Source organism: Artibeus jamaicensis, unplaced genomic scaffold (genome assembly GCF_021234435.1).
Source record: "Artibeus jamaicensis isolate MK-2021 breed Jamaican fruit bat unplaced genomic scaffold, CSHL_Jam_final contig_1015, whole genome shotgun sequence".
Lineage (NCBI taxonomy): Eukaryota > Metazoa > Chordata > Mammalia > Chiroptera > Phyllostomidae > Artibeus > Artibeus jamaicensis.
The window spans coordinates 14,309,602-14,332,049 of NW_026521194.1; the positions used below are offsets into that span (position 1 = coordinate 14,309,602).

Consider the following 22,448-nt stretch of genomic DNA (forward strand, 5'->3'; position numbering starts at 1 on the left):
AATCATTGTACTGAAATAAATGCGTGCCAACCTCATTTCCTTCTTGCCTTTTCTTCTAATAATCTCAGATAATGGTTGACAGTACCGTGTAAATTGCAAAGGGCTGGTAACTATGTTTCTCTTAGTGTATCCTGATACCTACAGCATCTACTGCAGTTCCTGGGCTTTCATTGTAGAGAATGACTACATGTTTGTTAAATGTTTGCTAAATAATGAGAGTTTAATGATACAGTCAAAGGTTTGTAATAAAATAAAGTTCGACCAGCCAATTATCCTATTTCTTATATCATCCCCTATTTTATATAGCACTAGACTATATAGAAAATTCCTTCCTCAAAATATATGAACAATATATTTGACTTCATATCTTTCTAAAAGGTCACAAAATATCTATAATTTAAGTAATGTGGAGAACAAGTGAGCATTTTAAAATGCTTCTTGATAAGTACATTTGGCATTTTAATTGCTTGACTTCAACAATCCAATGTAGCAGAGGTGAATGTTCAAATTTTATATATTCTCTACATTTGGGCATAGCCTACAAAGTTCATCTATCAACATTAACTTACTTTGTCTACACTAAGAATAAGCTAGAGAGACCAAGAATGAAAAGGAAGGCCTGGAATGTTTCATGAATGATCACACGGCTTGTGATTGGGACTGAAGCTCAGAGCTTCTAGCAAATCATGAGATAGTCGATCTATTTAAGGTTCAATACTACCCTCTATCATTGCTTTTTAACTGTGTCTCTAACTGTCCACATCAAAATCTTCAATGTCTTGTTAGCTTATGTTATCAGAGAAGGAAAGAGATAATATTTTCTATTCCATCATATAAGTGACTCATTTATGGGGAAAACTAAAATGTTCAAAACTCAAAGGTTTGAAACTTGTCCCTTGATTAGTCCAATAGACTAAGTAAAGAACTTGTACTATCTGATTGTTACTGATGTGCATTAGAAAATTTATCTCCATGAGATCATATTCTTCTTAGATTATTTTATGAATCTCTAAGTTGTAAAACCATTGACCTGGAATAATATTTACCTATATGTGACTTAGTGTCCGAGGCTTAATTTAGTTACCTCTGTTCACTCAAAGACAGAATGTAGAGAATACAAGCTTTATAAAGTCAACTGTTTTTATTTTCCCTATTATCTGTATTATCTAGAAGAGTGCCTGACATATAGACAATAGATTCTCAAAAACTATGTTTAATGAATACATTTATATGTGTATTTTTATTAAAACACAAAGTCACTGTTTATACAATCCTGTATACTTACCTGAAGGAACAGTGTCTTTAATATTTTATCGTACTTTTATACCTACTTTTACTAAGCCCATAGGCTGCATGGAATATTAAGCTGTAAGAATATAGTTTTTTTTAAATAGAAATCTGATTTTAAATAAATGGAATTAATGTATGTAAAGCATATTTCCAGGAAAGAAATTGATTTTCCAAGTTTTCTCCTGTTTCTTAACTTAAAAAAATGAGACTGAAAAGGGAATAACATGTACCTTTTTATAAGGAGAAGCTAACAAGTTGACCCTTTGCTGAAATGGTGAAAAATAAATGTAACTTGATAGAAAAAAAATATTCTAGGCAAATTGAAATCCACGTCTATCTCCTTAGAGAGAAGGTCTTCTTATAAGAGAAAAGTTGGTGCCATGGCTTGTGGCCATTCCAGTCATTTAACATCAACAAAGAAAACTGTTCCTTGTCTGCAATTACTGTTTACCATTTGTTGTTTTTCCCTTTCTTCTAGGGTTAATCAGAAAAATATTCATTGGCAATCTAATTTTTAATTCATTTTCTATAATCCTTTTCTATATACTTTTCCTTTGCAGGGAGGAATTAAAAGACTCAATTTCCTGAAAATGCATAAATAAACTCTCTTGCAGTCAAAGTGCATACGATTTTACCATTTAGCAAACTTCACTGTTGTGCATGGTTTTCTCTCTTGTTCATACAACTCATGTGGCTTTTCTTTTTCTTTCTTTTTTTTCCCATTCATATTACCTCTTATTATATCCATCATTCCATTTTTCTTTCCTATTAGAGTGAAATTGGACACAGCCCTCCTCCTGCCTACACCCCCATGTCAGGAGTAAGTATTTCACAACCAATCTTCATCTTTTAGGACTTCGGTCTTTGCTCACCATGTTTTTTCTCTCTTGTCTCCCCATTATTTCCTCATTTTTGCCTTTGCCAACAGTGAGTTAAGAATTCGCTGTAGATTGCATAGCTGTCTTTTTAGACCTATTTTATTTCAGTAGATAAACTAAAATTAAGATTTCATGCATCAACAGTAGCTATTGATTTTACCTGGGGTCATTAGTTATAATCCTAAGCGAGCAAACAGGTTGTCTTTACTTCCATGATGATAGGTTGTGTGCTAAAATGTCAGCATGTCGTTGATGATTCTCTAGGTCCTAGAGACCTAAGATCGTGGTAACCACAGAACAGATCACATCAATAGCACCACTGCAATGGCATCACTGTGCTTCTGTTCTTAACGGCAACTGTCTATAATAAACAATGTTGCTATTTGTCATGAAAATTCACTTCAAATTTTATATCAAACATGGGCAATTGTGGGAAAAATGTAAACTATGTTTTATTAGATCAAGTGGTAGGTGCTTAGTAAAACTAAATAATATATACTCCCAAATTGTTTATCAATGATTTAATTTTCAAGAAAAATTGAAAGCTTAAGTGTTAGTCTGTAACTAAAACCCATAAGCCATTAGGGAAAATAGGCTAAAAAAAAAAAAGAAAATCTGATTTTTTTTCTGAAAGACAAGCTTCCATATCTTTTTGGTTTTTCACATTTATTTTTACAACCATTCCTAACAATAACTTTTGTCCAAATGTGTCTCTGCTATTGACAGAACCAGTTTGTGTACCGAGATGGGGGCTTCGCTGCAGAACAGGGAATGCCTGCGCCCTACAGAGCCCCGACCAGCACCATCCCAGAAGCTCCCGTCGCTCAGGGGGCTACTGCTGAGATTTTTGATGATGCCTGTTGCAATGGCACCCTACGCAAGCCAGTGACACCCCATGTCCAAGAGGACAGCAGCACCCAGAGGTACAGTGCTGACCCCACAGTGTTCGCCTCAGAGCGGAGCCCACGAGGAGAACTGGATGAAGAAGGTTACATGACCCCAATGCGAGACAAACCCAAACAAGGTACACACAGCATGTTCAGAAATGATTGCCTTTCTACATTCGCATCCATCAGAATAAGCAAAGTATAGGAGGGATATTGCCAGGCCACTGGACAATGTACCATCCGTGACCTAGAAAAGACCTTAGCTGCTGCCATTCAGGCTGCACTGTCTGAATCAGCAGCAACCACAGCAGTTATGGGTTTTTTTTAGAAATCAGAAATCTCAGGCCCCACCTGGGTAGAAGGCTGAATTTAAACAAGATCCCCAGGTATTTTTTAAATATGATTAAGTCTGAAAAGCACTAATCTGAACACATCTTTATTGAAATATTTAAATGAGGTATCATATCACAAGATGTCAGAACCATTGTTTTATTGGACTTACTGTAGACGTTATAAAGACTGGTATTGTTGGCAAAAAAGCATCCGAAGCTTTGAATTGCACCAATAAAATATTTGGTTGATTCATTTAAATGGTGTCATTTAAATAACCTCATTTATTATAGGAACTTATGATTTATTCTATGACACATTTCAAAAATTAAAGTTCTAACCCTGTAAAGGGTTAGATTTATTGTAACCCTTGTAAAGGGTTAGACTTATGATTTATTCTATGACACATTTCAAAAATTAAAGTTCTAACCCCTGTAAAGTTCTATACACTTATATGTATACCATCACATCTAGAGAATATTCATTGTTCATGGCTTTATAAAGCACAGCAATAATATTGCAATTGCTCCCTCTTATCCATTGTTTTGCTTTCCTTGGTTTTAATGTCCCAAGGTCTGAAAATATTAAATGGAAAATTTCAGAAACAAAGAATTCATAGGTTTTAAAGTGTATGCCCTTCTGAGCTGTGGGATGAAATCTAGCACCACCTCACTCCGTCCCCCCAGGCTGTGTATCCGCGCTGTATATACTGTCTGCTCCTTAGTGGTATACAACATTTTTGAATATATACCAAAAGAGGAGACAAAAAAATATGGTCTAACAGATACTTGAATACATGTCTGTATATAGTCATATTTTAGAGGGGTGAAAATAAACTTGAGGAGAATAACATCAATTAGCAACATTTTAAAAAATTTGAGCCAATACCTATTTTAGATAAATTTATTAGATTGAATCACACAAAGTAACAACTATATGACCATTTTAAACTTCTAAAATAGTGCTATTTCATATGATTCAAGCTAATAGCTTGCTCTTTTGTGATGGAATTATTATTAGCCATTGGAAAATGTTATAATTTTACTATATTGTTAAGCATCTGTATTGTCAAAGAAAGTCACTTTAGAAGCATGTTAGATGCCTACCAGATTTGTTATTGAGTTAAGTTTTTTTTTCTTAGACATTTCCTTTTCTATATGTAAAGGGGGAATATCTATAATTAAATCCATGTTACTTATACAGAGAAAACCATACAGACTAAAATGCTATTTTTTTCACTCCATCTATTTACCTTGGATTGGAATAAGCTATGGACATTTTGATTTTTTTCCAATATTTAAAAAGAAAAACTCCTATTTTTCATATTTAAAGGCGATTTAATCCTGATAAGCCATCTTATCTTCCAATGTATGTTACTGCCTTTTAGAAAATAGAAACACTTAAATAACTGGCCCCACATATAGGAGAAACAAATCCAATTAAGAAGGAAAAAGAATAATCTCGGGGACAAGAATGTTGATACCAACCCTGTTAGACCCTTGCTTTGTCCTTATCATTGTTGACCTACTTGCGTCTTTTTTAATGACAGCAGTAATCAACAAAATAGTTTTTGTGATAATTTATGGCTTTATTGGGCTGAACAAGTAAGCCAACCATTTTGCATAACTTTGCTTTGATGACTATTTTCAGAAAAGTAGATGTTAACTGCTATTTTTACATTCCATCAGAATATTTGAACCCTGTAGAGGAGAACCCTTTTGTTTCTCGGAGAAAAAACGGAGACCTTCAAGCTTTGGATAATCCCGAATATCACAATGCTTCCACCGGTCCACCCAAGGCAGAGGATGAGTATGTGAATGAGCCACTGTATCTCAACACTTTTGCCAACGCCTTGGGGAAGGCCGAGTACCTGAAGAACAACGTACTGTCTGTGCCGGAGAAGGCCAAGAAAGCGTTCGACAACCCTGACTACTGGAACCACAGCCTGCCACCTCGGAGCACTCTGCAGCACCCAGACTACCTGCAGGAGTACAGCACAAAATATTTGTATAAACAAAACGGACGGATCCGGCCTATTGTGGCAGAGAATCCCGAATACCTCTCTGAGTTCTCGCTGAAGCCAGGCACCGTGCTGCCTCCTCCGCCCTACAGACACCGGAATACTGTGGTGTAAACTCAGCAGTGGTTTTAAGGTGGAAAGACGTGCCCGCTCCAATTTCCCTGCCACCTCTCTTTCTCTTACGGTCTTCCTTCTACTCCCAAGGCCAGTCGTTTTGAAACTTCCCAGGGGAAGACATAGAGATGCAATGATAGTTATGTGTTTATCTAACTTGAACATTAGAAGGAAAGACTGAAAGAGAAAGACAGGAAAAACCACACTGTTTCTTCATTTCTCTACATGTGTTGGTCAGGAGACAGGAAGAGCTAGAGAAGGACCAGCAAATAGAAAGCACTACTACCTGATGTCAAACCAGTTCTTAACTTTTTCCTTTTTTTAATTTCTCTTTTATTTTTTAATGCAGAATCTTGAAAGACCCATGCTATCTGTTCCTATCTACAGGAACTGTATATTTTCAGCATCCCTGGAAGTCCTACTAAGCTTTCCATTAGAATAAATACAAAGATAACTTTTTCTATAACATGATAGTAACTGAGATTGAGAATCCAATTACTGTCTCCAATAATTTCTAGCCCAACAAGTGAAGAATAGCTAACTCAGCTTCCATAATTTTTGAATCTACATCAAAGTTATAACGACTATGTTTGGAGGTTTTTCATGATCTCTCTCTCTCTCTCTTTCCCCCTCCTCCTCTCTTTCCCCCTTTGGTCTATTTCTTCATTATTTTCTCCCCCAGTTTGGTCTCTAATTTTTAATGGCAAAGAATTTTTACGTCAAAGCTTCTTATGTGTTGCTGTACATTGACAGAATTTTAAAAAGAAAGATGTTATAGCGAAACGGCCACTATTTTAAAATGCAGTCTTAAAATGAGAAAGGGAGGCCAAGATTTTAGTCAAATGGAGCACCAAATCTAATGTTTCTGTTTTACACGATTGGACATGCACTGCCCCCTTCCTTTACGTCATTCAATGTTTTCTTCTCCTCCATAACTGATAGTACTTGATAGGCAATTGGTAGTGTTAAGCTAGAAGGAAAATTAAGAGACAGTTTTGTGTGGTTCATGAAAACTACTGATATTTTCAGGAGTGACCCAGTGGGAAATCAACCCATTGAACTGGAAGAAACACACTGGATTGGGTATGTCTACCTGGAAGATACTCAGAAATGTGGTTTGCACTTAAACTATAATTTTATTTGTTCTCTTTCTAGACTCCATTTTGGATTTTGAATGAAGCAATATGGAAGCAACCAGCAAAATAAATAATTTAAATACATTTTTTTAAAAAGTGCTAAGATAAAGAAGGACTGTGGAAATAACCAAACCAAACAAATTAGGACTTTGGAACAGTATCTGGGGATTATGGTGAGAGGGCCAGTACTTTATGTACATGTGATATCACATTTGCTACACAAGGGAAGTTGTCCGTTTGTATACTACATATTAAGGAATGCAAGTAAGGATTGGCTTGAATTCCTTGTAATTTCTAGTATGAGACTCTATTTATGTTAAGGGGAAGGTAACTATTTGCACACAGATTAGTAAAATAAAAATAAGTAACCATTCAGAGCTTACAGATAGGTCCTTGGATCAAAAGTTGTAAATAAACATGAAAATCCTCTCATGTAATTATTTTAATATCCAACATACTGATAATCTTTTGATACTTTATATAATAACTCTTTTTCTTCAAACACAGCATCCTAGTTCTAGAACCATCTTTATTAAGTATCATTTTAAGTCAATAACTGCTGAGTTAATATGAGCAATAGGAACAAATGGTAGGAATGTCTCCAGGAAAAGACAACCTCAGGTCAGTAATTAGGAAAATTGTATAGAAGTCTCTCTTTTCTAGAAAAATCTGCCCCAAGTCATTTGGATTTTTAAAACATATTTTTTCTAGCATTAACATATTGGAATCAAATTTGAGTCTGGCACATAAAAGAAATTTTTAGTCTTAAAAATCCAGAATGACAAAATAGTTTAGAGGGGAAAATGCAAAGGAATCAATACTACTACTTAGTTTGAAAAAGTAAATTCATCCAAACCTTCAACTTATTTTTTTCAACTGCTATTTATTTAGAGTTTACTAAAAGCACTGTGTTATGTGGGGAAATCACAGATAAATGTAATGTTATTCCTAACTTAAAAAGTTTAGTCTAGATTTATTTGGAGTGACTCTTGAATTTCGTCATAAGTTTAAAGAGTAAGATTGCATGAGCTTTTTGTGAGTCGTCATCATAAAATTAGCTGTTCATTGAAAGGACTCCAGTGAACTCACTTGGGACATGAATGGAAGATCCTACAAGTTACTGAAGCTGACAAGTAAGACGGTTTCAATGTTATCATCTAAGCACAAATATGTCGAGAAGGGTACTGCATCACTGGCTTACCGCCTGTCCAAATTCTAACTTGACCATTAAATCAGTAGTTTACGTCGGTCTTTGGCCAAGAACATTGGAGGCCTTGGGATTGCTTTTGTCCTGAGCTATGAGAAGTGAAGTAAGCTAAAACAGTGAGAAAAAGCAAGGGTGTTTGTGAGATCCTTTCTAGTAAAGTTCTACCATAAATTTCCTGAGAATAATTCAGGGGCTACAGTCTAACCTCTCTCACCTATTCTGAGGTTACAGCTCAGACCTCTCTCATCTATTCTGAGGGGTCTCCAGGAAAAAGGGGACCTTGCATCAGTACTAATGAAAATGTAGATACGAGCCTCTTCACCTGGATAAATCTGTACCAGCTCAGCATTGATTGCACCCTTGTTGGATACTGGAACTTGACTCTTTTTCTTCTGATTTACAATATTCAAATGTTTTTATTGGGAAATGGAAAGCACAATCATTTATTTTGAAGAAGGAAGGAAAAATAACATGTTTACTGTTAAGGGAGTAGAAATGTATTCAGTGAATGTAATCTCCTTCATCCTGAGAGCCCAAAACCCCTGCACATCAGGTGAGCTTCCTCTAATAACTGGAGTAGAGGCAAGTATAACCCAGAAGGCCCCAGCATTTTTCACGAGAGCTCCACTTCATTTTTCCTTTTCAGTGATTTTTGTAGTACATACTTCATTTCAGTTGTTTTAGGGTTTCTCTTGTGTTTTATTTGTCCCACTAGGAAAGCCTCTTTCAGAGCGTATGAGAAGGAGAAAAAAAGATTTTCATTTGTTCCAAAGAATAAATTATTCGACCCAGTGGAGCGAAATTTAAAAATGCCAGTTAAAGCCTGAAAAGGTGCATTGGACTATCATGTTTCAGGGGCTAGCTGTATCGGTGCAAATAGGCAGAAACAATTAAGTAAATTAGAGGAAAATTAATGTTAAAATTATGCAGACTGTATTTTTTAAATCCCAAAATTTTGTAGTTTCTACCTACCTTGGGGGATCCTATTTTCAAGTATGGAAAAAAATGTATGAAGAAAAGTTTGTACAAAGAAGTGTTTCTTAGGCAGGTGAGAAAAGACATCCTCTGAACCAGGGTAGACCCAGAACTGCAGAGCACCCTGTGCCATACAGAGGTGCTCAAACTGCTGAACAGCAATCTCTATCCCAAGCATTAGTGGCACAATTTAGGCTGAGAGTTCTTTCTCAAGTAATAATCTTGAAATAGCATAAAACATGCAATTCTCAAATTATATTAAAAGGTACAAACTAAAAATAGGAGTTCTTTTCTTAGTAGATCAGGAAGAAAGACTGAATATTGATAGCTAAGAGAAGAAATAGTATTCTTGTAAGTGCTAAGATGTGTGTGTTAACAGCCTCTAAAGGCAGGACATGGCATGAAGATCATGAATATTCCCAATGCCAAGGACAGACCTGTCCAAGGACTGTGAGGTTCTACTGCTACATGACCTTACAGGGGCTATCGTCATGCTCTCTGAAGGGTTGAAAGTGAAAGGAGAAATTATATTGTTTAAGTCAGACAGGGAAGGATGTAAATACAAGTTTTTCTAGAGCTATCTAACCTTTATTTCAAAACTTGAATTATTCACCCATCTATAAATGTTGATTATTTAACTAGCATATGTAGTTCATAAGGTAATAGAAATGGTGATTACGACCGCATGTATATAACTGCGCAGAACCAGGATAACGCTCGCTTGTAAGATGTAGATTTAGTTAGGTTATCAGACAGTGAATGATTTTAATATTATTAAATTAATTAAACTAGAAAGTTAACCACAAAGTGTAATGTAACAAAATAAAATGTGGGACATAAACGTCTAGGATGGATTTTGCATAGTAAAAAATAAGTTTGCCATTTACAATTGTTATTGTTAGGTTTAGCTGAAAGTAGACAGTTAAAGAGCCGGTTCCAGTCACAGAAACTTGCTTTAATCTACTATAGTTATTATTTTTCTTACATTCTTATTCCTTTACCATTTTTAAATGTATCAGATATGAAAAGAAATTTTTAGAATTTGTTTTGCAAACGCCACCTTGAAGAGTTTAACAGGCAAACACGTTACTGAGGACTTTAAGCTAAGAGGTGTTCAGAACGAAGTCAGGGAAATGTAAATGTTCTATTACCTTATGCAGAGACAAAGAATGAGTAGTGCCATTCAGTAAACAAAACACAGCTGATTTGTGAGTCCCTCTTTCTTTTTCCATACCTCCTGTTTCAAAAAGCAAACCAAGGAATTAGTTAACATTATTCTCATAGGTACATGCTAAAACAAGCATTTATCCATCATTTTTGACTCTAGTGATTAGACTAACAATTTTTGATAAGGCAAATAAAAAATCTATGTGTATAAACTGCTAGTTGTTAAAAAGACAGATGCATTCATTCACTTGTCTCTATGACAGGGACAGGAAAGTCTTCTGTGCTGCTTTGTATACACAGGTTGTGAAGGACACCCTTGAACCCATGCAGACCCATAAAGGCAGACTCAAGTCTGCTAAATGTCACTTGCTTAAGAACAAATAATATTATACAGAGATAGACTGGGTACAATTTTAAAATACTAGGATCAGGGGAGATCTTGGTACTACAGTTGGGCTAGCTTTTACACTTCTGGGTAGAATGTATACAATTTTCCAATCCCAGAGAGGCCTTTGCAAGGGTAGTTCTCTCTACAGGTACAAGCATGAAGCTGTTGTAGGCCGGGTTGGGTCAGGAAAACCTTGAGTTTGTGTGCATAGATAGCTTTTAACACCATGCAGGCTGCTTAGTTCTGTTCATTAACAAAAAGATCTCTGTGAAATTGTGGAAACTTCAGGCACTCAGTTCAAGTCCCTCTGATTTTGTAGAGGTGCAAAAATGTAGACTGTATCACCTCCCCCCAGACAGGTGGTATTTGGGGCAGAAGACAATGCTTCTCTAGTTATGAGATGAAAAGACTTTACGTCCCAATTTCATGGGAGTATTCACACGCATTCCCTGGAGAATACTCTTTGACAGTCAGTGTTCTGTGATTATTTGAGGAATCACAGAAAATTTCATTTCTCTCTGGACCTTAGAGGAAGATGACATCCTTACCTTTTTTCTGTCCATTGGCACAAGCAGCTCCGATGTCTTCGCCTCTTCACTGCTCTGGTTCGGAGTGGTTCTCCCGACACTGTACCTCTCGTAAGCCATAGTGGATCTCTGAGGTCCCACACCCTGCTCTGTGAAGTAATGATTTAGCCTCTGCTCTCAAATGCCTGACTTTTCCATAAAAGACCCTAGCAATGTGGACATTATTTGAATTATTTCACAAATCAATGACTGCACAGAGTACATATTAAAATTATGTTTTTCCATGAGGACCACTCCTTTACTACGTCCTTCTCTGAGGGAATGTGAGATGAGTCAGCCCGTTGATGAATCTTGAAACTCACATATGGGCACGTGCCCTTGGTAGGTCTTAGATTTAATCGTTTCATGAAAACCTTCCATCTCCTTGAGAAGTTTTTCCAGCATATTAACTTATTTACTTTATTTATCTTATTTTATTCCTGATCATGAGTATTTTATAGCTGCTGTATTTTTTTCATAAATAAAGAGTCTTATTATCACACAGGTAAAGGCTATTCAGCTTTGAGAACCACCTGTAATCCTTGATTGGTTCATTCATCCATCTAAGAAATAAATAATGAGTGCAATTTTGTTGTAATAAAAACTCGTGTTGTCTACTAGATTGCCATTTTTTCTCTACTTTTGCTCTTTAAGGACATTTTTCTTTCAAGGCTCTAATGAGTTTTACCCATATAATGAGACATGGTTATATTTGTACAAATACACAAATATGAGAAAACAAAGTTTCATATCTGTAGGCAATAGTCTAATTTGTCCAAACCACTTTGCCTTTACTGCTATTTTTATCGCTGACGTGTAAATGTTCATCAGCCTGCAACCCTTTCAAATAAAGGCAAACCATAACTCCTATGTATGGACATCACCTGTGCTTTGAAAGTCATTTCCAGATATTTCAGTTAATGAAGGATTATACTTTGACTCTAATGTGAAAGTCATTTTCCTGTATATTTCTGGATCTCTCAGGGGCTGGGAGGGGGGAGTGAAGGGATTACACCATAGCACTCCAAGAACCCTTTTAGGATTACTCCAGTAATCAACTACAAAAGTTATTTTCTAAATGTAGATATGTACGCTGTTCTTTTCAAGTAAGGTACTTCGAAATATGTAGCATAAATTGGTACTGCTGTTAAATGGGTCGATTACTAAACTGAGCAGCGGTGCAAGGGCAGCTAACTTTGAATGCACACCCCTCTAGCTGGTGTGTTTACATCTCATGTTGTGAGCACCAGGGACTTGCATCACTGCATGTCGGAACTGCATTTTCCCACGATATGACTAGTTGTCCATCTCTTTCTGGAGCACGATTGTAACAAGATCAAATGAACAGAGACCAATCTGTAAGACAATTCAGAGCACACACAAAAAAGTCATGTTAAATCTTGTCTCAAACACTCATCTCATACACGCATCAAAAAAAGTTGATGGTGGTAAATTTCAGGTAATAAAGGGAGACACTCTACCAAAAAGACAGAGGCTTGAGGTATTTTATATATTTGTATTCATTTCTTTGTGTTCTTAACTTGTAAACAAAAAGTAAATCCTCTCTCTTGTGAAGATGCTTCCGAGGACAGAGGAGCAAAAATACCTAGCTGGTAAGCCATCAGTGTTCCATTCAAATCCCAGTGTTCAAAGTTAGCTGCCTTTTGAAATAAACAAACAAAAAATACTACTGTATGTTTGAAAATGTGAATAGTATTTTTATAGCTTGTTAAAGACATGGCTAGTTGCATTTGTAAATAATGTTGCTTTGATTTTCTTTTGTGGACATCTTTATTTGGAACATAATTGTCTTTAGGGTTGATTTGTATATAAGAAATTGGCTTGTGATTGTTTTTTTGGGTTGGCAGTTATAATTTTGACATTACTTGTGATTCTGTGTTCAGCACTATTGTGATGTGTTCAACCTCTGCACTCGCTTACACAATAGGATATAACAATTGTGTGTTGTGTAATGTTATTTTGATTTTTTCCTTTTTTATCTATGAAGGATTATGCACTTAACACACACTAACTTTTTTAACGTTAGGTATATTTTTAGTATAATTTCCCTTATTCTTTCTTTCTTCTCTGACCCTTCTTCACCCTGTTCTTTTTTCCTTCCCTTGATTTCTGTTGTTATTTTAAAATGAGAGACAAAAATATTTTAAATTTCTGTAATTAGGCCTTTCAGTTAGTTCTCAAGGATCCTCTCTTGGCTCTTGGGAAAGAATTGTACCTGTACAAGGCAATTATAGAATGCGACCTGCTTTGCCTCATTCCATACTGATCATCCCAGCTGAACAATTTGAAAACTGTTCTGCTTTTTTGTTACATGAATCTGTCAGAAATATATTTTTAATTTAATATAAATGAAATTCAATAAAATATGAAACAAATTTTCTCTTCTGTGTTAGAAAATTTTTCTAAGAAAAACCAACTGAGAAGAGGAAGATTCATTTTTAATTTAATAATCTGATGATGTGTAATGAGCTTATTTTTCCTATTTATGAATCTCCATAATTATTCCTAGGCACACTTTGGTTGTTTGAAATGTGATCCAGTCCATGTTTCACCATGAAGCACATATACTTATTGATGTGTACAAACTTACTTGTTGTGTAAACTATGCTTAATTAACTGTGGTTGGTTTGTTTCTTTAGAAATTAAAAAAATTATACTGTATAGGTTGTATACAAAAAACATTATTTTTTTTTCTTCTTGCCTTCATTGCAGTATACAAAAATGGTTCCAGCAAATCTTTTGTTATAAAGAATATCCAATGTTAGTAGCATGCTTGAGGTGACTTGAGACAAGCCAGCAGAAATGTGTCAGAGTGATTTCAGAGATATTAATGCCAAGAGCAAGGTCTCTCATCACTCTCTTATTCTGGTTACCCTGTCTTAAGTATTGGTTTTCATTCCTTTATACCTCCAAATTGCAAGAACTTTGAGATTTCAATAGCTGCTCATTCAAGACTCTATTACAGTTTGAAACTAAAACGGTTATTTGATTATATATCATTTCAACTGAGTCAGTGGTCAGGAAATATTTTTCAGCAATATATTTTCAGTAAGTCCTTTTAAATCTGTTCTGTGGGTCTTTAAAGATCCTGTTGATGGCACCTCCTGCCATTTGCATGGATATGAGCACATTCTCTCCTGTGGGTATTTAGACCCATGTATTTAAGATGATAGTTATCCTATAGTGTTCATGGTGATATATCTCAAGACACTATGTATTTGACATCATCGATAGTCTGAGGAAGAGGAAGAAACAACTTGTGTTTCTAATGCTTTAAGGTACCTGTGACATTTCCAGGAGCACCATGTTATCTCATAGCAGTTGCAGTACTTGATAATTACATACTGCTTTACTATGTATGAACATATTCTACATATTGGAATGGTCCTGGTCACCCAGATAAGAAAAAAACAAATCTAGAGTCATGTGACCATTACACAGGGGTGGTATCCTCAAAGCTTCGTCTTCCAATGAAGAAATATCTTTCTTTCTCTAATCACTTAACACTTATCTTTCTCCTTCTGCTACAAAGGAACATTATTCTGATAAGAACATACTTAGTGCTAACACACTGACTTAGTTTAAGACTACCAGTGGTCTTCATTGGAACCTTGATAAATGTTCTTCTGATACAACTCAAAACTTTTCCTCCTCAAACTATCCAAAAGCAACTAATTTCTGATGGAGAATCAGGTTGATTTCATTCAAGAGAAAAACATGTGATGTAATCACAAGTAAAATATATTAAAAAAATAATTATGTAGAGAGTCTATCAGTTTTGTCCCATTCTCAGGGTCTTATAAATCTGTTTTGTAAAGGTGCCACTTGTCCCCCACGTATATCAGAGACTATAGCATATAACGATGTTTATCTCTAGCAATGTCTTACATATATTAATCATAACAGAAGTCGAACCTCACGTGAAGCACTTAACTTATAAATAAGTTAATACATTTTCTAAGGTTTATTACATGATAAATGTCCACAAGAAACAACTTCTGAAATACAGCATAGAATCTGATCCTGAACCAATATCAATACTTCAATGAAAACAATGGTGGTAAGAGGGGGTAAAAGTATGATGAAGCTGGGAAGTATACGACAGAATAGAATATTAAAAACTAAAATGAGTGTGAAAATTCAGACATAATATTTTCTTCTTCTTTTCACTCTTAGATTCCTGAATTCACAATTACTTAACTTTTTAAGCCTTTTGGGAAGATTATGTATATGTAGTCTGTCCAGAAGGTATCTAGCCATGTAATATAAAAAAAGAGACATTTATTGAAGAAGAAGCAAGATACAAGAAACATTGTATCTTGTGATGCCTCAGTCCCCTTCAAAGCAGGCATCTTGGGACCTCACATAGTTCTCCCAATGACTATCAGCTCCCCCACTGTATTTTCCTGAATCTCAATTGAAGGTCTGAAATCTCTTCCCTTTCAAAGGTGATTTTAGTGTTGGGGAAAGCCAAAAGTTGCAAGGCACCAAATATGGGCTGTAGGGACTGAGTTACCTAGGGGATTTGATGTTTTGCTGAAAAACTCTGCATGAAACATGATGCATTAGCAGATGCATTATAGGGATGAAGCTGCCAATCTCCAGTAACTGTAGCCTTCCGAATCATCCAAATAGTTTCCGTGGAAGAATGTTCAAGCTTAACACAACATTTGATGCAGATTTGTTGTTCTACTCTCTAGGTCACTTTGAATGCCACAGCCACACAGTACACATGGAGTTTACTGCCTCCACTGACTAGTACAGTGAGGTTGTCATTGTTCACCCATGTGCATTCCAGTCCACTGGAATGAGATGCCAGGCTCCTTGGCTGCCAGGATACATTAATGCTGAACAAACAGCTCTCATTACAGCAATGGCTGGACTTTTTCCAGACCAATCTTGTGTGTGTATATACATATATAAATATATATAAGATATATATATATTCTAAGACCAACCTTGAGTGTGTAAACATTATATATACATATATATATATGTGTGTGTGTATGTGTATGTGTATGTATATATAGAGATTGAGAGATACATAAAGAGAAAAAAAGGAGAGAGAATATGTCACATAAAATGTTTAGACATATTTATAAGTTGCAGAATTTCATACAGAATTTCTATTTTCAAGTCATTTTATTACAAGCCCCAAGATGTCAATCATGCTACAACTAACACTCATAAAACTGTAAACTGAGCAGGTGCATAGTTAGCTAATTGTATTTCCCTCCACAGTATCATCAAGCTGCATGATAAACCATGGGGACGAAGTCACTAGACAACCATCTTAAGATCAGAAACAGAAGACTGTCACCTAGATAGCAATTCTAAAGCTATAAACAGAACAATTCACCACAAGATAGCAATCAGGAGACTGTAAACCAAATGGTACACGTGAGACATGTGAATATTGAACTATCTGCTCTTACAAGTTACCCATAGATTTTAAAAAGAAAAATATCCATCTTGCAAACCTGTTTCTGCTTACTTTTATTGCCAAGATAAGTAGAGTATTCTACAAAATAACATAATTGAAGTTTTCTACTTCTATTAGAAACAGTAAAATAAAGATCCCAAGCTTTAAAAGCATATTCTATTAGCTGCCTACCAATTTCTATCGTATAATATCTTGAAGATAAAATCTTAATATTTTGTTCCAGTTACTTTAAACACCTTCTTATGTCATCATTGTCCACATAGTACAGGGCTTTATTGAGTCATCTTACCTTTACTCTGTGAACAGTTATTGTATTTGCGTAGCTTTCTAGCCACTACAACAATCACATTAAAATAATGACAGATAGAGATTGAAGACCCCCCGTATATCTATCCTTTTGTTAAGAACTTTATGCTCATTGTCTTATTTAATGTTCACCGCAAACTTACGTTACTATTATTTATTTTTCTCTTTTCATAAATGATGAAAGTAAAACATTAGAAAGGTTTAAAAGAAGCTTGTCCAAGGCCATGCAAAATGTGTCTTACCACATGACATCAGTACTTTATGCCTTATGCTGGATTATACAGACAACCGTTAGACAACACGGTTTGAAATGTGCAGGCCCATAATACACATATATTTTTTTCAGTAAACAGCTGTACTGTGTTCCATATGCAGTTTGGAGTTTGGGTCTTTCTAGAAGAAGTATTAAAATTTGCTTGCTCACACTACTAATGAAACTTGATCCCACTACCTGAGGCTCCCCTTGCTGACTCATCTACCCTGTTACATTCAATCCAATGTCACATAAAATTCTGTGAGGACCCCTCTCTGGGCTCGAGAGGGTAATTGTTTGCATTTCTAAACTTGAATTGAGAAAGCATGCCAAACAAAATAATATTTCTATAGATAGAATCAGTTCTATTCATGGACACCAGAATCTGTCCTTTTCTCCTTTCCCCTAGTTCTTCCTTCTCAAGTGTGAAGAATTTTATAGATCGGAATGTGGGATCGGTGGGGAAGGATGAGTATTGTAAAGAATTGTTTCTATCTAATCAGTATTTTTCTAAATAGTGAGTTTAAAGGTCAAGAGTTTGTTTGTTTTCCTACTTCTGCTCCCCATGGTACTATGAAGGTCTCTTATATTTTGAAGAAATGTTTCTCACTCATTAAAAAAATGTGGGAGGAAGAGCCCAACCTATGTGCTAGGTATTGAGCTAAGCAAATCACATGTATTATCTCTCTTCCTCACATGAATTATAAGGCCAGGGCTGTATTTAACAGTTGTTAGTTTCTGATAATGGCGGGACATAAATTGCCCCCACAGAGATGAAAGGCAGAGCTGTTTGTTATTTACAGCTCTGTCAGTGGATGAGAAGGGGCCACATGGGAGCTGCACACGGCAAAAGGGTACAAACCTGTTAGAAAATGTAAGAGGCAGCTTAAGAGTGGTAGGCCAGGTAAAGTTAGGTAGGTTTCACAGGCTTCCTGTAGATTGAGTTGTGGGGAACTTCATTCCTTGGAGTCCTCCCAGTCTCAGATGAAAATGAGTCGTCCTGGACACAACTGGTTCTTTGGGTTGGAAAGGGGATGGTGATTCCCTATAGTGGAGAATGCCACAAGCCCTTCTCTGAAACAGCTTTTAATGGAATCAGCATGGGCAGGGGTATGCAGTATGTATTCAAAGCTCATCAATAAATACATAAAGGCCATAGTCACAGAAAACCGTTATTATCTATAGAAAAGAATTGAGGGAACACAGAGATCTGCCTCAGGTCAGGGTCTGTTAGACATGCTGATGGCAGATGGTTGTTAAAGAGAGTTTCATGAGATAAGGAGTTCTCTCCTTCTGCTTTTGGACTTAGATATCTGATTCCTGGCCACAGGGCTATACAAAGCAAAGTAAACCTCAAGGGATATAATGCATTCTTTAGGCCTGATCTCCCACAGGAACCCTCTGTGCTGGTATCAGGTCATGCCTGCCTCCAGCATTTCCGGCATTTCAGTCAAGATTTGCAGGCCTTGCTCACATGGGGCTAAGTCTCTGATACCAAACAAAGTGGTCCCCAACATTGAATATTTTTAAAATTTCTTCTAGGATGACCTGAGAAGAGGCCATCCTAGAAATCTGGCATTTGGGAGGTCTTGCAGTTAGTTGAGTATGTACATTATAACCCAAGAGTGTTGGAGCCTATAAGGGGAAAGGTATGGAAGTGTGGGCTTGGCAAACTTCCCACAAGGAGCACTGAGGCTTTAGAATGTGTGAGTTACTGAACAAAATCACACCACTAAGAGATCGAGGTCCAGCTGGACCTCAGCTATACTGCCTCTCCAAGTGGACCTGATCTCCTCTACATTTTCTTTAGTAGGGCTTCCTTGGGCTTTCTTTTCACTCCTTAGGTTGGATATTTTCTCTCTTCTGTCTTGCACACTGTGTATTTTGCATGGCTGTTGGGAGCTCCGATGTGTTCAGTTTCCGTGTATTCACCTCTCCAGGCTCTTTCAGCCCACACTTACTTTATCTTGGCTCAGTCTACTTTTCAAACTCTCAGTGCTTGGTACCCACTTGTTTCTTGAAGTTTCCAGAGTGAGGAAGAAGGTATCTGGGAGGAAGGAGAGAAAATGTACTTATAATTTCAAAAACAAATTAAAACCTTTACATTAATAATGTATTGTGCTAATTGACATTATAATTCTGGTGTAATATTCATCTGGACTGAATAACTGAATTAGATAACGGTTCTGCCATTGTTGTCAAAAATAGATAACAAAGTCTTTTTTTAATTATTGTTCTAGTATGGTTGTCTCCATTTCCCCTCACCACTCTCCTTAAGCAGATGCTCTGCTGTTCTCTCTCTAGTCAGAGGCTCAGATTCACATTAAAGAAGAAAAAAGAAGAGAAAAATTTGGAAGAGAGGTCTGATAGAATCAACCAGAGGAATAAGTTGCAGACAATTTAAAGTTTCTTGGAATAAAGATGGTAGGCCTTCTGAAAATTTTGAAATCCATTAAAATATAATAGTTCCAAGTGAACTGATGTACTCACACACATTCTCTTTCAAACATGTTAGAGTATTTGCTTTTATTTTGTCAATTTAGTCTCCTGAACAATATTACATTTATTTAAGAAAAATAATTATAAATCCAATTAATTATTTTGATGGTTATAATCCATTATTATAATCTGATTCATACATTTCAAAATCCAAGTGACAAATAAACAAAACTGCACTGTGCAGCCAACCACACCCATTACTCCAGTTCAGGAAACTCCCAGAGATCTAAACATGTGTCTGTTCTCTCAATTATAGTCATGGTCCTAGCTAGCAGACATGACAATGGCCTGGATGCAACGGAGAAACATACATAAATGGGAGTTGTTCATTTTCCACTAGATAGATCTATAGTAATATCTAAAATTTATATTACCAGTGAAGCTTTATGTCTGAAACATAGTATACAAAATTTCAAAGCCTCTCAGAGATCTTCAACAAATAAACAATAAGGGGAAAATTATCTCCTAGGAGAAAAAGCTCAAGGAACAAAGTGTGTTCAGCCAGAGACAAAAGGTTGTGGGGAAATTAATAACTCTTCAGGTGCAGGAAGCTCTGGGAGGAGCGACAGTGAACTTGGTGGACTTGGTGAAGTCCATCACTTACACGATGGCCCAATAACAATGGACTCCAAAGAACTAAAAAAACCAAAACAGCTGCTGGGACCCTAAGCCCTATGGCTTCTTTCTGTCATTTTTTTCTGCAGCCACCATCTTTACAGTCCCCTGCTCGGTCCCTTCTGGCATTCTCTTTTTTCTTCAGGATGAAAATCTCACCACTGTTTTCATTGCTCTCTAGCTCACAGTTTTTGTCTTTTTTTTTGCATGCATCTCAGTGAGGTTCTCAGCTATGGGTGAAGGAATTCAACCGCTCACAAGTCAAAACAGATGGGCCACTTAGATTCAGGTACTCACCAAGATCGTTAAATAGATGCACCCCAAACAAATGTCAAATGCCTCCTTGGTGGGGAACAGAAATGGCAACACAGGCTGGACAGCATGCAAGTTGTGGATGAAATTGAGATGTTATGTTTTGGGGGTCTGACTACCTCCCTCCAGTTTTCTGATTCACTGGAAACATTCACAACATGTGTTGACCACTAAGGTTTTTTATAGCAAAAGGAAAAAGGGCAACGGGGAAAACGTACGCTCTGGGAGACATCCAGAGAAGTCCGGCTAAGGCTTCCAAGTCTTTCCCCTTTCTCAATTACATAAGATGCACATTTCTCTATAGATCGGAAATGCAGAAAAAACATGCAAAGTGTCTCTACCGAGGGAAACCTGCTCACGTCTCAGGATCGTAGTTTTTTGTGGGGGAGTCATCAGGTAGGCACATCCTACTATGCAACCGATCATAGTAACTGAAATTCAGAGTCCCAACAGTGAAACCAGGAACTTCGCCAATCTTCACACTTACATAAATCAATCCTGACAAGTCCTAACAAGCTGCTACAGCATGTGCCATTGATCCAGCTGTATATAACAACATCATCAATTAGTAACAGCATTCTGAGGGCCACATTCCCATGAGTTTGCCAAGGATCAATCATGGTTCCAGCTCCCCTGGGAACATGCAAGGATTGAGCAACCAGATCAGATGTGCTAACTTTTTCCTTACATCTGTATTGACATGTTTTGGGGACAGGATGCAAATGCAACCCAGTGACTGCACTCCCTGCTCACCCCTTCCCACCCTCTCTCAAGACTTAAGGGAGAGAGTGGTGAACATTATCTTTTGGTACTCTAAAACATGACAAGTGTGACATCTAGGAAATCTTCCTTGTGCTGCTTGGGAACAGTAAACTAGAGGAAGGTACTATGGGGAGCAGCTTTGTCTTTTCCCCAGTAAGTGGATGAAGGCAGAGGGCAGCTTTGTATTGAAGTCCTTAAACCAGGAGACCTGGCCAGGTTGCTCTCCAGGCATGATGAGAATGCCTCAGAAAACCGGCAGATCCAGCACAAACTTATTATACTTTGAACTATCTTGAGCAGGTTGTTTTTTAAATTAATTTAGATTTCATTCTACATATCATATACATTTATTGGAGAAAATGAGAAAATACAGAAGAAAATAAAATCTTAAAAATAATTATATTGTTTCATATATATGTCCTTAAATCACATAGAATATTGTGTAAATATGGGATTATTTGCTCTGTAGGTTTTATTAGCTTCCTTTCCCCCTTTAAATCCTATCATAATCATTATCCAAATTCATAAACATTCTTTGAAAAGTGTGTTGATGATAGTTGCATATTCTGTTGTCTAGAAGTATTACATTTTTAACCAAACACTTCATTGATGACATTGCTATGGTTTTTCGTGTACCTCATACATTATTTTCTTAGGGAAAATTCTTAGAAGTAGAATTTTGAAGTCAATCAACAGGCACTTTTTAAACAACCTGTGAAAGAAAATTTTAATTTGCTGTGATTTGCATGTCTGGCAGTGGGGAGCCTTTGTGGGCATAGTCCTTTAATACAAAATAACAACCCACAGGGGGCCACTTTTGCCAGTTCTGGTCTCAGAACTCTGTGAGCAAGGGTGGCTACGGATGTTGACATTGAGCTCCCTTCTCAATGTCTCAACAGAGACAAGGTTTTATTATTGTTATTGGGATTGGGATCTATTTATTTATTTTGTTTATTTATTTAGACATGAGACAAGACCTGGAGGATTTCTCTACTGCAGGAAACTTCCTCATCCTCAATGGAGACATTTTACCCAAGTGACAATAAGTTTGATTTTATTCCAGTACCAGAGAAGTGAGGAGGGATGGATTACCAGGCAAGAGAAAATTTACTTGAGACCAGAGGCCACGATGTTCTTCCACATAAGACTGTCTTTAACATGGGAGTCCATTGAGCAGGGACATAGGTTATAAAGTCATAGACACATCTTCTACTAGTTTGAGTTATGTATCCTCAGCCATGAACAGTAGGTTCAGAGCTGCATTGGTTCTGTGATAAAA

General features: G+C 36.6%; 1 protein-coding gene across 4 annotated transcripts in view; it reads left to right on the top strand.

Moving 5' to 3' along the window:
• The window catches only part of ERBB4 (erb-b2 receptor tyrosine kinase 4), a 995,253-nt gene extending 981,953 nt beyond the window's left edge, over nucleotides 1-13,300 (top strand). For 2 of the 4 annotated variants that reach the window (XM_053672642.1, XM_053672598.1), the window contains exons 26-28: nucleotides 2,063-2,110; nucleotides 2,895-3,192; nucleotides 5,074-13,300. In XM_053672642.1, coding sequence (XP_053528617.1) covers nucleotides 2,063-2,110; nucleotides 2,895-3,192; nucleotides 5,074-5,519 — 792 coding nt within the window. In that variant the 3' untranslated portion in view covers nucleotides 5,520-13,300. The remainder of the gene's footprint in view (nucleotides 1-2,062; nucleotides 2,111-2,894; nucleotides 3,193-5,073) is intronic. The other 2 variants (XM_053672619.1, XM_053672656.1) reach the window with 2 other exon arrangements.
• The last annotated feature ends 9,148 nt before the right edge of the window (nucleotides 13,301-22,448 follow it).